Source organism: Salmo salar, chromosome 09 (assembly GCF_965601325.2).
Source record: "Salmo salar chromosome 09, fSalSal1, whole genome shotgun sequence".
NCBI classification, from domain to species: Eukaryota; Metazoa; Chordata; class Actinopteri; order Salmoniformes; family Salmonidae; genus Salmo; species Salmo salar.
Genome location: NC_138299.1, coordinates 118,670,685 through 118,685,020, shown reverse-complemented (window position 1 = coordinate 118,685,020; position 14,336 = coordinate 118,670,685). Strand labels below are relative to the sequence as shown.

At 44.6% G+C, this 14,336-nt stretch overlaps 1 protein-coding gene across 1 annotated transcript in view; it reads right to left on the bottom strand.

Annotated features, from left to right (window-relative positions):
• LOC106612473 (Cbl proto-oncogene, E3 ubiquitin protein ligase) overlaps positions 1-14,336 on the bottom strand; it is a 38,239-nt gene that overhangs the window by 19,120 nt on the left and 4,783 nt on the right. The window contains exons 2-4 of the mRNA XM_014213633.3: positions 10,190-10,437; positions 989-1,135; positions 269-425 (exon numbers count right to left, since the gene is read on the bottom strand). Coding sequence (XP_014069108.3) covers positions 269-425; positions 989-1,135; positions 10,190-10,437 — 552 coding nt within the window. The remainder of the gene's footprint in view (positions 1-268; positions 426-988; positions 1,136-10,189; positions 10,438-14,336) is intronic.

Here is a 14,336-nt window from a genome sequence, read left to right as displayed (position 1 = left end):
GTGACCAATAAAATTTGATATACACAACACAAATACATTGTCAGACTCTTTTCTCAACTCCTCTCTCAAGAGAAATTGTGTACATTGGCGCAGTGGAGTGTAGTACAAGGGGGGCTGTGTGTGAGTGTGTGTGTTTGAGTGTGTGTGTGCGCGCATCTAGGGATACGAGTGTGTATATCCATGCACTTGTGCTCGTGTTTTTGTGTGTCCATGCACATGTACTGTATGTGTGTGTTTGCACGTGCGTGCGTGTGTGTATAGGCCCAACCTGGAAGAGCCTGGTGAAGATGTCAAACTCGAAGACGGAGATGTAGTCGTTGCAGGCGAGGTCGATGGTGGACTTGAGGGCCATGGCTTCCAAGCCCGAGCTGATGGGGTGGAACTCGTGCAGTGCCTGCCGGAACACCTTCCAAGGCACTATCGTCCTTAAAACACATCATCGGGACAACATGTTTACTATACTATACCCATTGAGTTGAACAAGCAACGTTGCTGCATTGTATTAAACCTTCCCTGTTATTGCACTTACGGTGTCCGATCCCACTGATTCTACCCTGAATATGGACGTTCCAAACATGTTATTCGCTAGAGTGCAACAATAGTGTTTAGAGCAGGGGTCAGCTGCGACATTAAGCCATGGGCCGATTTTGTAATTTTTTCTGAAGACATTTTTGGTCAGGCCATATGAAATCTTGTGGGCTAAATTTGGCCAGCTGCTTTTCCTGGTTCTGAGTGTTTATGGTGACTGACAAAAAGAGTTTGTTTTTTGTTTTTTTCCTAAACCAAAGAGACTTATTAACTACTTTCTATCTGTTTACCTAGGCTACCTCACGTAGCTTGAAACATCAAAGCAATTTCTTACTTCCAGTTTCCATCATGTGGTGCATAAATATATCCAATCTTACCACTTAAATGTTAAATACTTTCACTATGACTGGCTAGCGAGCTGTAAATGTCAACTTTTTGTAGAGAGCAGAGGTGGACTGACTTGTCCCCAAATGATCTTCTCCAGAACTCGGCGGCGTCAGCCTTGGTGATTCTGAAGTTATCCCCCTGGAACAGGCCGTTGGGGAAGATGGCTTTGAGCTCAGCCAGCATGTGACTGAAGATCAGCGACAACTTGGTCAGGTTCCGTCTACAGAAGAGGAACAGAGAGAGAGAGAGAGTATTATCCAACTTGACGTTGGATGGTTCCTCACCCTGAAAGTAGTCTTATGGGCCAAGACAAACTAAAGAAAGCACGTGATAGCACAGTGAGGGATTGTGCGAGGCTCTTGGGGGGGGTGGGGGCTGGGAAAATTGACATGCACAAGAGAGCGTGAGACTGTGGCGGCAGCGTCTCACCCTCTCTCCAATGCCAGCACAGAGGAAGGGTGGGGAAGGGAGTGTACGGAGATAGAGGAGAGGACAGAGCCTTATGATGAGCTCGAAAAAGACAGAGTGAGGATACAGACACCCTGCCAAATTGTGTGAGTGAGTGTGTGTGTGTGTGCGCGCGCGCGCCTGTGTGGGCATTTTTTGACACTCAACTGCCAAAACGAGAAGAAAAAGAAATGTAGCCTCTTTCTTTGCGAATGGCTTTCCAGCTAAGCCTTTGAGTGAGGCGAGGCCTTCTGCAGCAGTAGAAGCCCATCTTCCCTGCGCCGTTTCCCCTCGTCACCTTGACACAACCCATGCAAAACTAAGTCCATCTTCCAATTCAATTCTCTAATCCCTCCTTCACACTTTCCAGTTTAAATTTCAAATTCAACCAATGGGCTTAATTTAAATCACAACAATTTATTTCCCACTGGAAAAGTATGCCAATTATGAGTGCCCACATTTCGAGAAGGGGCCGTCCTGTTGGTGAGGTTGACATTACTGACCCTAGCTAACCGAGTGGGCAGTGATGGCAAACAGAAATCGTACATTGGATTCACCTTCACACACACAAACAGTTTGTGTGAGGGTAGTCTTGCGATGCCATACCGCTAAAATCATTCCACTGTCACGCCTCCCTTCGAGGTCTTGCAAAAATTATCTGAATGGTCTGCTGGCTCCCAGCGGCAAGATTATGATTGGTTGCTACATTTCAAGACCCCTCCCTCCACATGCTGTTGGTGCTCCATGTTATTTTGTTCGCCGTTTTCAGACCAGGAAGGACACATTTTGCAGAGTTGCTCCGTATGCTAGTTTGCACAATTGGAGTTCCGCCCAAGCAAGGCATTTGATTGGTTTGATGTGTTGCGTCACTAACTTACACCGAGTGTCCACCTCATTTAAAAAATTTTCTGCCATGAACTTCCCCTGGCTTCCAGTTTTAAGAAAGCCTGGTTCTTGACAAGGCTAGTGTGAGAGCATTGCTCTGTAGGTGGCAAAGTGCCCTCGGTGAAGCACAACTGTGTCCCGTCACTGGCATAGGGTATGCCTTGTGTGTGTGAGAGAGACTAGTGTGTATGTGTCTAGTCACCATTAAAGGTCACATTCTACAAAACAACGAGTTAAACTGCCAATCCCGAGAGTGATGTTGTAGGTTATGAGTTTACAGTGCGCCTGCCAGCGTGCCTGTTGTACGTGTGTCCTCGTATCTCTGACTAGGGTAGAACTTGGTGCTACAACGCTTGCTCTGTATTTCTGTGCGCGGCTGGGCATGGCTCCAATGCTACAAGGCTCGGCCAAGAGAGGCAGGGAGCCCTAACCTTTAAAACAAATCTCCTGTATGTTGTTTGATACAGAGACTAGCCTAGTGGACAGTGGAGACGACACACTGCTTCCCTATTCCTATCCTATCAGAGGGCAAGGTGGCGCTATTAACACATTGTTTAGGCTTATCATATCCTCTCAGATCCCCACAAGCGCATATAGACTAGTCCTCTACTCCTCTGTCTGTATGCGTCATCTGCTTTAACTCAAAACCAGTGTTCACAGATACAACAATAGCACCGAACGAAAGTTAGTTAGAAAGTCCAAAAGACTACGCCAACAACTTAAAAAAATAAAAAACACACAACCCCATTCATTATTTAAGGACATTCCTTTTCGTCTGAAAAACCCAAGGACATCGTTAGCCAGAGCGAAGAGAAGAGAAAAGGGAGAGGAGAGAAAGAGAAAAGGGAGAGAAAGAGAAAAAGGAGAGGAGAAACAGAAAAGGAGAGACAGAAAAGGAGAGAGTGAGGAGAGAAAGAGAGAGAATGTTTGAGTAAATGCAACCTCAGTGCGTGGGCGGCTGGGTGTTTTGCTAACCCCGGCGAGGCATTTCTTTTTCTGCGTCCCAAATGGCACCCTATTCCCTATATATTGCACTACTTTTGACCAGCGCCAATGGGGCTCTGGCCAAAAGTAGTGCACTATATAGGGAATAGGGTGCTATTTGGGACAGATACATTTTCTTATTCTGCATGAGCTACAGTAGTTAACCCGCAGACACATATGCCCCCTCAATCCACCGCTGCCTCGACAACAGAGCATAGATCTCCGCTGTTACCGTGGCAATGGGCCAAGCTATCCCTGGATACGGCGCTCGTGGTGACCCCCTCCTCCTATAAGAGCCTGACCTTTGACCAGCAGCTGGCTGCTCCCTTCCCATTTCCTGTTTTCTGCGATAGAAGGCGAGAAAGTTAAAGCGGCGGTCCACTTGAAGCCAATTACTGGCGAACGGACGGTCTGGGGGACTAAATCACAGTGGCTGGTGGCACTACACATTAGGCCTACCTGACAAAATCGGGGAGAGGGGGATTGACATGTTGTAAGCCTGGTGGTAGGCCTAGTCTCAATGCAATACAATGTAGCAGTCGGGCTGTCTGTGTCTGTGAACTAGGACCCTCAGCACCCACCGTGCAGCAGCAACACAATCACACAATAGTCATAGACACTTCTACAGAGAAAAACATCGCAACCACACTGGGTTCCCCTTTCATCACAGTCATCACATTATACATTTAACTCTCCGGAACTGGCTGCTCACCGGATCTCTGTCAGGAAACAGCAGTGACAGCAGACTTACGCACACAAACAAGTGCGCTTGAGTGCACACACAGAGACACATACTTTGACTGACACATCCTGATGCACCAACGCAAAACATAGAGGCTCACTTTTTTTAATTAACTGTTTAATTCCTGTAATATCATCCACCCTGATAAAGACTGAAAGACACGAGTCGCCGCCTAACCCCTGAAAAAGTTCCACTGGAAAAGTGCTAACAGTGTTAGAGAAAGCAACCGATGCGTAATCTTACCATTTCCTGTCTAAATAGCCTTACATCGCCTATTTGCTGTGTCCCCAGGTCAAATAAGGAACTGTTTAAAGCCTAATGTTCCTCATAACCCAGTAGGAGAACTATACGGTCTATATTATTTTGAAACTGGCAGCAGTATGCCATAAATAAACGATGCAGTGTTGCCTCAGTGTGTGCATACGTGCGTGTGTGTGCGCGTGTGTGTGTGTGAGAGAGAGAGCGAGAGATCGGGCTAGGGGTGATGTGCAGGCCAGTGTAACTCAAGCTGAAACGGAGCCCAGGAAGCGTTAAGTGCATTTCCATTCACAGCGGCACTAACAGTTTGGCCTGCATGTGGCATGATGGGTAAAAGGCCCGTCAGTCGAGGGCATTTCACAAAGCCAAATTAAGTCAGACTCAGAGCAGACAACTGGCATGGTCCCTAATGGCCTAATGTGCAATAAAAAAATGTGTGTCCAAAATGGCACCCTGCTCACTGCATAGCGCACTTCTTTTGACCAGGGCCCATAGGGCTCTGGTCAAAAGCAGTGCACTAAATAGGGAATAGAGTGCCATTTCGGGTGCAACGCAACATGAATACATTTTAGACTGTTTGACAAAAGAAAAAATCTCGGCCGACCGTCAGCCTATCGACCAAACAATAAACCAGTCGACTAAACTGGGTCAGCCCTACCTGTATGGCAATACGTTGAGAAGTTAAATATAAAGGATATGCCAACTTCGCGAGGTGGAATTGAGGTACAGTAAGGGTAGCAGACTACAGGTGCAATGCTTAACCATCTGAAAGGGACCGAGACCAAAACCATTGCTGGCAGCTGTATTGTAAATTCACATGGAATACTAGGATTTTTTCTTATTGTTCTTATGGACAAACGTTAAAAAATAAATAATAATAATTTAGATGCTGTTTAAACATTAAGAAAAGTTTTCCATTTCTCACATCACGACCAACCACAAATTGTCTGTCTGATCTGACAGAACTCATCAAGAAATAGCCCAAAATCCTCAGACATAACAGTATAGGAGTTATATATTAGTAACTGCTGGTACATGAAGTGGCAAAGAATGTCAAATTCAGCAGCCTAAAACACAGGGGCGGCAGTTAACCTACTGGTTAGAGAGTTGGGCCAGTAACCGAAAGGTTGTAAGATCAAATCCCTGAGCTGACACGGTAAAAATCTGTCGTTCTGCCCCTGAACTAGGCAGTCAACCCACTGTTCCTAGACCGTCATTGTAAATAATAATTTGTTCTTAACTGACTTGCCTAGTTAAATAAAGGAGAAATAAGCAGACCCAGAGTGATGCTACAGTATGCAAGACGTTGGCTCTCTCACATTCTCTGCATGTGCCCTAAAAATGGACACATCCTTTGGAATGATATTGTTATCCGGCAGTGCATTTCCCTATTGCTGGAATTGATCCGTTTGCACAGACCTTTGCCAGCAGATAAGATGGGAGAGATAGTCAAAGCCAATAGCCTACTCCTGAGTGAGGAACTATTGTTTTACCAGCAGGCTGGTATAGAAAATGGGATAGTCATACTTTATCTTGGGTCAGGGCTTTGAGGGACAAATTTAGCAACTGGCACATGCCCTCTGCAAACAGAGGGATGTTGTGGTACTAATGCTGGCAGGGACATGAACTTGGCATGATACCACAGAGTTCCGGCAGCACAGACAGGAGGCAGAGGAGCCCCTTTTCATAGCAGCTACATACGACAACTGTTTTGTCAACATTCGCAAAGCTATCAAATAAAACCATTTGCAATAGTTTTGTCTGCTTATTTAGAGAAGAGACTGAATATGTCATAGTAAGGTGGCATTAGAAGCGATGGACACAACAAAAGGGGTTGTGTGAGCCACTATCAGGGACGTGCAGACTAGCTTGAGACTGCCAGGTGCAAGAAGATATGGGAGGCTTCCTCTGTCTGCAGAGAGAAAGGAGAGCACAGAGACAGTGAGTGTCTGCAGTAGTGAGGAAGATGAAGTAGGAGGCCCATGGCCAATCATGCAGATCCTTCTCCCAACATCACTGGGGTCCCACCATCTGCAATACCCTCGGCTGTAGCCAGCGGAGGCTGCAACAGGCAGCAGGAGGCTGTAAAGGGGCTGCATGAATGTAGATGGAGTCCTTCCTTTTAATGTTGATCTGAAAACATAAATCCAACAGGGCCAGGATCATGGGCATGTGGTGGGGTGAGAGGAAGAGAGAGCAGCCACGCTAAAAAGGAAAGTCGCACTCCTGTTCTGGTTTCCTGCCCCGTGGATATGAAAACGGGGTTTGGAGTTAAAGAACAGCCTTGTCTCACGCTTCGGACTGCAGATGGATTACCCCTTCCGCCCCAGGATGATTCTCCTGTTGCCCAAATGGCACCCCATTCCCTACATAGGCCCTGGTTAAAAGTAGTGCACTATATTGGGAATAGAGTTCCATTTGGGAACCAGCCCTCCTCTCCCCCCAGGATATATTAACTACCAGCAGTCAGGACGGAGTGCTGGTCAGGGGCTTAGCCAAGGAAGCCAGATCAAACGGCAAAGCTCAGGGAGGTCTGAACAATATCCGGATATAGGGGAGGTTGGAAGGGCCTATTTCTGCACACATTGATCAACTCCATACTCAGTCTGGACTTTGCGGTTATAAACAGGGTAGCGTTTGCTGTGCTCCTTCTCCCTGTTGCGCACCCTCCCCCTCTCTCTGAGCAGTATAGAAATGGCACTAGGTGGCCTGTGAGAAACAGGAAAAGGAAGCTCGCAGTCTACCGGGAAGAAACTGTGTGGCGCGCACAGTGCGTGACAGTGTCACTGTTAATCATTAGTTCCCTTCTAGCAGCTCACAGCCCGCAGCCAACACTTCACCCCCTCACACACAGCAGCGTCGCAGCTAGACTCCCATGTCAGGCCACCGCCGCACAAAAAGCACAACTCAAATTAGCAAAAGGCTTCAGTCTACCGTGGTTGTGGTAATCAACCAGCAATAGTCAGAACGCTGAATGCAAATATGACAAACTACGAGGGCTGTGTGTCAGTATGTCTGTGTGCAAGATGAGCAAAAAATATTTGTACTGCTCAAATCTAAATATGGAGGGCCGGACTTCAAAAAAATCTTCATAAATAGAAGAGCAAATTTTGCGGCGGTAATATTGTGGAGAAGTCAGCAGGGCATCTCAGCACCACATCCACCCAGTATCGCTCTCTGTACTGCAACGGTCTGAGAAGAAACAACCATGTGGGACGACCACGTGATCATCATATCATTCATAGCTAGCATCCGTCATTTTTCACTAAATGGTGCTCAATCTTTATCAACAACCAGAGGAAAGGGAATAGCTAACATTTTGTCGCTACAGGAAAATATTTAAGTCGAGGCTGAAGCTAACACTGTATCAAACTGTTCTAACCATCTCCATCCTATCTAGGAGGAAAGAGAGTGGTACGTAGGGCTCTACAGTGCGACCATTTTATTTGCATATGCTCCTAAATATTTAGCTGTGCGACCTGGAATGTTAATTTAGGAGCACTAGCTTTAATACGTCAAACATTTTTCATTGTGCTCCGAAATTTCTGTGTGTCCGCCTACATCCCTGCAAGCCCCGCCTCTCCCATCTCCTCATTGGTTTTTAGGAGCATATAACCACGTGGGTGATTGAAAGACGAGGTCCACACTCCAGTCCAGTTGGTAGTGGTAATGCACCTTAAAAAGTTGGTTGCCAACTGCCATAAAAAGCCCAAAGAAGAAGCCTTATGGAAGAGACATTACTAGAAACAACAGTTTACTGTTTTATCTGTGGATTAATTGTCGAAGTAGAGGACCTTACGTATTTCAGGTAAAAATAAAAACCCACTGTTTATATCCCAGGACAAATTAGCTAGCAACAGCAAGCTAGCTAGCTAAATGGCCATGATTGTTTCATGTGTTTCGACCGGTCCCCAAATGAATATAGTTGATTCAGAATTCGTTTTGATATTTCAACCTCTGTGTCCTGATCGCGTCTGGTGTGGGTGGACCAAAATCAACATGCGCGTGCCCGGTTTAGTCAGCAGGTAAGGCACACCGTGCTAAGAGCCCTGGTATGGGAGGAGTGTCACACAGCTAAGGCCGTTTGCGGCTGGTAACACACTAACCAAACTACTGGGCTAGAGCTTACTCACTGAAGCCCTTCTCTAGGCACAATAGCGCTCTTTGTCTCTGGTCCCTGTATGTGGGGGGGAGCTTCATCGGTTACTACCAGCTCCGGCTCTAGAACCCACTCGCTCTGTAATAAAGTGATGATGAAAATGTATTTCACAAAGACTGTTCAAATGGGCCCATTACTTAATGCTAATTCAATTAGGGGGAAGACAGAAGAGGAATGTGAGCTGAGCCTCCTCCTCTCCCGTAGTTTCAGCACAAGGAGACTCATTGTCCAAAAAAAACAGAAGCCATGCAAAACTACAGGCTGAGAGTCATCGCTACTCTGATTCGTTGCATTAAAAGAAGGAACGTAACCACCGTTTTCATAAAAGTTTTAAAAAAGGGTTGTGTTTTGAGTAGATTGGAGATGAGCTCAGGGGTCCAACTTGTGTCAGTTAACGGAGAAAATATTTGGCCACATCCTGCCATTGATACTTGATACTTAACTCAAGCCATCAGATTCATGCTCCCACTGCGTGTAATCTGTTGAGCTGGGAGAGGCTTGGAGTGTGTCCAGCAATAAGTTAGAAATGTGCAAATCAAGCTTCATTGTCATTTTTAACTGTATAACCTGGGGCCATAGTTATCAAGCATCGGATTAGGAATTATATGGGGTGCCGTTGGCAAAGTAGAATAGACCATTTTTACAGGCTATTTCCCCAACCAGATTTAGGCCAAATCCTGCATTTCTGACGGGATTTATAAAATGTCATCAAAATTAACATGCTTGTTCAACTTTGCTAAAGGCACTGCATACAATTCCCTTCTCTGAGATGCTTGAATAATTTGGCCCCTGAGCTACAAATCATAAAAGGGAAAATATGATATTGGTCATGTAAAAAGATGTTAGACTACATTTTGATTAGCAGTGTTTGTTAAATTGATACAATTTAAGGCCAAGTGGCAAACAACAATGCAGGCACTAGGGATGGGTGTGTGAACATGCAGGTCTGTTCAGATAAGATGTAGTCATTGTTTGTGTGTGTGTCTGTAAGTTGATCGTATGTGTAGGTTTGTACTGTATATGGACTGATTTTTTTGTTGTTGATGTTATTCAAAAACTAAAAAGGTGTTAAGACTACATTTTGTATTTTTGCAATTTCTTTAGCTCCTTATAACCCTCAAGTCTGTGGGATACTAACGGCAAAGCCTGTGAACACAGAGACAGACAGAACACAGGCAAATAGATCAGCGTCGTCCTGACCACAAATGTTCACTTGTACAAACCACAGCACCCTTCTCTTTGGCTGTTACTCAGTAGAAGCCTAAATTGCTCCACTTTAAGAAGGTGCAGAAACGTACCCACCGATGAGATCTAACCCTACACCTGCCTGCTATGACAGGGAGGGGTTCAGCACACAAAAAAACAAACAAACAAATTCAGAGCCTTTTCACACTATTGTGCCGTCCCAAACCGTACTGGCTCAGATAGTTGCTTTTCGACATGTTCCTTCAAATCACAGTTCCTGGACTTATGGTGGATGTGTAACCAAGGCCAGCACCGTACAGCTCGGCTTAGCTCTGGGCTAACGAAAGGGTTCATATTCTGGTAGTAAATGAACTGAGCGTCATCTAACACAGGTCAGAGTGCAACCTCACAGGAGCATTTCAGGAGGAGGATGAGACGGCCCAATTCTCGCGCTCCTTGTACAAAAACAAAGGCACTTATCTTGATGTCTCGGAACCAAAAATATCAGGAAATGGCAAATTGTGAGACCAAGAAGTATTTTAGGAAAAGTACCTACATTTCATCAACAACGAGTTCGATTTCCACCTCAATCTCCAAAAACGTCATCCTCTCACCTGGGCTGCGAGTTCTCCTCATACATGCGCTCCTTGCCCTCCTTGAACAGGCTGATGGTCTGCTTGGTCTTCTTGGTCAGGTTCTCCATGAAGACGCGGAAATACTCGTTGTCGCCTAGCGTCTCCATCTTGCCCTCGTAGCGGGACAGGATGGTGCGGAGGTGCTGGTAGGTGTCTGGCAGCAGGTCCAGGATGTAAGGTGGGCTGTTCTTCAGTGCCAGCTTGGGGTTCTGGCACAGTCGCACCACCTGGATGGAGGGAGAGGATAGGACACATAGGGGAGATGAATCAGCTTACAGAAACAAATGAGAAGCCAGCAACCGGAAGAGACTTAGTAGTATGCTAATACATACCAGGGTTGGGATCCATTCCTTTTTAATACAATTCAGGAAGTGAATAAAAATGCTATTTCTTGAATTGAAAAGTTGCACATTGTATTCTATGAAGATCTTTTCAATTCAGGAAGTGAACTGATCACAACCCTGACAAGTACCCAAACATTAACTGAACAAACTAACTTCTGTGCACACTTGAGTGTTTAGCCTACATACACAAGCAGCACTCCTGCACAAAACATAACGGTCAGTGAAAAGGAGACAATCGATATCACTAAACGAAACTACCGCTGAACACCATTTGACAAATACATCGGTATGATAGTGTGATGACGTGGATTATATTTATCATACCACTTTTCGCCTAAACGTAAAATACTCAAACTCTCTCTGACAAGTAATCACTTTTGCACCAGAGTGTCGACAGAGCATCAAGTCCAGTAAGGACTAGGGACTACAGGGAAGTGAGAGAGTGAGAAAATCCTCTCGGAGGAGAAGTGGCAGAGCGAGTGAAAGTGTGAGTGAGTGAGCAGTGCTGAGATAGCAAACCCTGAGAGTCACTAAGTGAGTCTATTTTAAGGCCTTCAACACAGTGAAGAGAATGAAATAGTCATCTCAGGATTAAAGCTTCCTGTTGGTCTGGTAATAGACGACACACGCACGCACGCACACACACACACACACACACACACACACACACACACACACACACACACACACACACACACACACACACACACACACACACACACACACACACACGTCTGTCCCTCTCCAATACACAAAGGGAAGGGCTTTGTTTTCTTATGAATCATCATGTCATGGATTGTACATGAGATGATGCTTTTGATGTTTTTACAATTATTTGTCAGACTGTGGCATCTTGCCTGTGCGTTGGTTTGCACTTCCTCAATGTCAATCCCCTCAAGCTACAAACACATCTGGTGGGAAATAATATAGCAAAGCATGACATGCAGCTGAGACTAGGGCTGCTGCACCGTAACCGTATTACCGCAATATTTCTATAGGCTATGCAACTGCAGGAGAAAGAGTGATGGCTGCTAATAAAAAGAGGAGGTGCCCATCAGTGTTCTATAGGATAGACCTACTATATTTATTTCTCAACTTTCCTAATATTAAGCACATTGCTTATTTACAACAGGAGTATAGCCTACCTGGCTGGCATGAAAATAAACCACGGTGAAAAGTGTCCTCCATTCGCTATTTAAGTGCATAGATGACAACCTCTCCCTCAATGTGAGCAAGACAAAGGAGCTGATCCTGGCCTACAGGCCCCCATTAACATCGACAGAGCTGTAATGGAGCGGGTCAAGAGTTTCAAGTTCCTTGGTCTCCACGTCACCAACGAACTATCATGGTCCAAACACACCAAGACAGTCGTGAAGAGGGAACGACAACACCTTTTCCCCTTCAGGAGACAAAAGATTTGGCATGGGTCCTCAGATCTTCAAAAAGTTATACAGCTGCACCATCGAGAGCATCCTGACCGGTTGCATCACCGCCTGGTATGGCAACTGCTCGGCATCTAACCGTAAGGCGCTACACAGGGTAGTGCGTACGGCCCAGTACATCACTGGGGCCAAGCTTCCTGCCATCCAGGACCTATATAATAAGCGGTGTCAGAGGAAAGCCCATTAAATTGTCAGAGACTCCAGTCACCCAAGTCATAGACTGTTTTCTCTGCTATCGCATAGCAAGCAGTACCAGAGCGCCAAGTCTAGGACCAAAAGGCTCCTTAACAGCTTCTACCCCCAAGCCATAAGACTGCTGAACAATTAATCAAATGGCCACCGGACTATTTTCATTGACACCCCCCCACTCCATTTGTTTTGTACACTGCTGCTACTCACCATGTATTTTCTATGCATAGTTACTTCACCCCTACCTACATGTACAAATTACCTCAACTTGTACCCCCGCACACTGACCAGCACCCCCTGTATATAGCCTCTATTGTTATGTTACTTTTTATTATTATTAATTTATTTTTACTTTACTTTAGTTTATTTGGTAAATACTTCAACTCTTCTTGAACTGCACTGTTGGTTTTAAGTAAGCATTTCACTTGTATTTGGCGAATGTGACAAATAAAAGTTTGATTTGATATGCATTTTTTCCCCACATTCCGTTTCGATGCAGGTGTATGATAATGGTCCATTTTAAATCAAAACAAAATGTCACATATTATTTTGTTTATGTAGTTACGATTAAATTAAGAATAGTCTGATGGGTGACAATATTAGCCCATCACTTGTGAATGATATATTATCACTTGTGAATGATGTCCAGCTTAAGGCAAGAAACAATGCCTTTTTTGTTGTTGACATTTTCGAATCATAGTCGCACACCTCATGTAGACTAGCCCATAGGCCTATATGTCTTACTAAGGTTTGCATCACAACTAAAGAGGACAAATAACTTCTTAAAATTAAGAACATTAATCCGGGGTGTAGAGCCTAAACTGCATATATAAGCAGCGAGTGAGTTTCAAGTTTGGGGAAGCTCCTTTTTCACCATAAAAATTCACCTTTATAAATTATAATAAAAGCAATGCATGCATAATTGCGGTCACTTTTGATAATGGTGTTTCCCCGCTAACGGAACATTTGCGCTTATAGCCTACTATCATGTGTTCATTGCTGCGCTTATAATGTGAAGGAAATAGTCTAATAGTTTATCAACATTTTAAGCTAAACGTTGTTGCGTCAGCCACAATGCATAAAAGTTTGATGCTAGTGGTTGTATTAATTTGCGATCCATCATATCCCACAACTGTCCTGGACTATGTTTGGAATATTTAATTCCTTGCACAGAATAGGTCGACTTTTGTAGTATGGGGGAATAGTAGATTGACATAGGCTAGTGCTTTTGCTGTTCGTTAGGCCTACTCATCTTGTTGGCTGACGAAAAGTAAATGTGGACAGTTCTTCTAATATCTTAAATATGCACCTCGGAATTGGATAAGGACGTGCGCAATTGCGTCCCCGATGTGTCGGCCTTCACTTATAGCCTGTGAGAAAGACCCCGATCACGTGACGGAGAGGTGTGTGAGTGAGAGACGCTTTAGATAGCGCAACACACTCAGGGAGAAGGGCACGACGCAGCACTCCGGGCTGTAGAAGGCATGGATTTTTGGGGGATGCACTACGGCCACAAAGGGGATGCCGCCGTGAAATTCGAGGCATTATCAAGTGCTTGTCAAATTGTGAATGAGAGACTGATGAAGTGTGTACAGCCTGTGGAAAAAACTAAGCAGAGCTCATGCCTTTCAAGCAACTGTTTTCAAATCATCATTAGAGTCTCATCATGCAGCCTTACAATGTATTAAACATCAAAACATATAGCCCAATGTTTGTAGAACAACTAAAGTTACATTAACAACTCTAAATTAAGCATATAGGAATACCTATTTCTTTGTTAACCTCTCAACACAGAACAGCTGCATGTGCGCACTCCCTCAAATCGTTGAGAAAATATTTATATTTTATTCAGCTTTGTTCAATTGTATTCTTCATACTAGAAAATAATGGTACGGAATTTTAAGCAAATCTTGTCTGCTAAATGAACTAGTGTAGCACACAGCCATTTGGCATAGCGAGATCAGGACCTAACATAAGGACAACTCAGAGTATGCTATCCTGTTCTTCTGAAATAGACTACATTTTCTTTATATCATGGTTCTTTAGACCTGTTTAAAATAAATAATGGATTTATTGTGACAGTGTAGGCTATATTACATGGATTTATTAGACTTTTTTAAAAATAACTTGTAGGCTGTGTGTAGAAGCAAG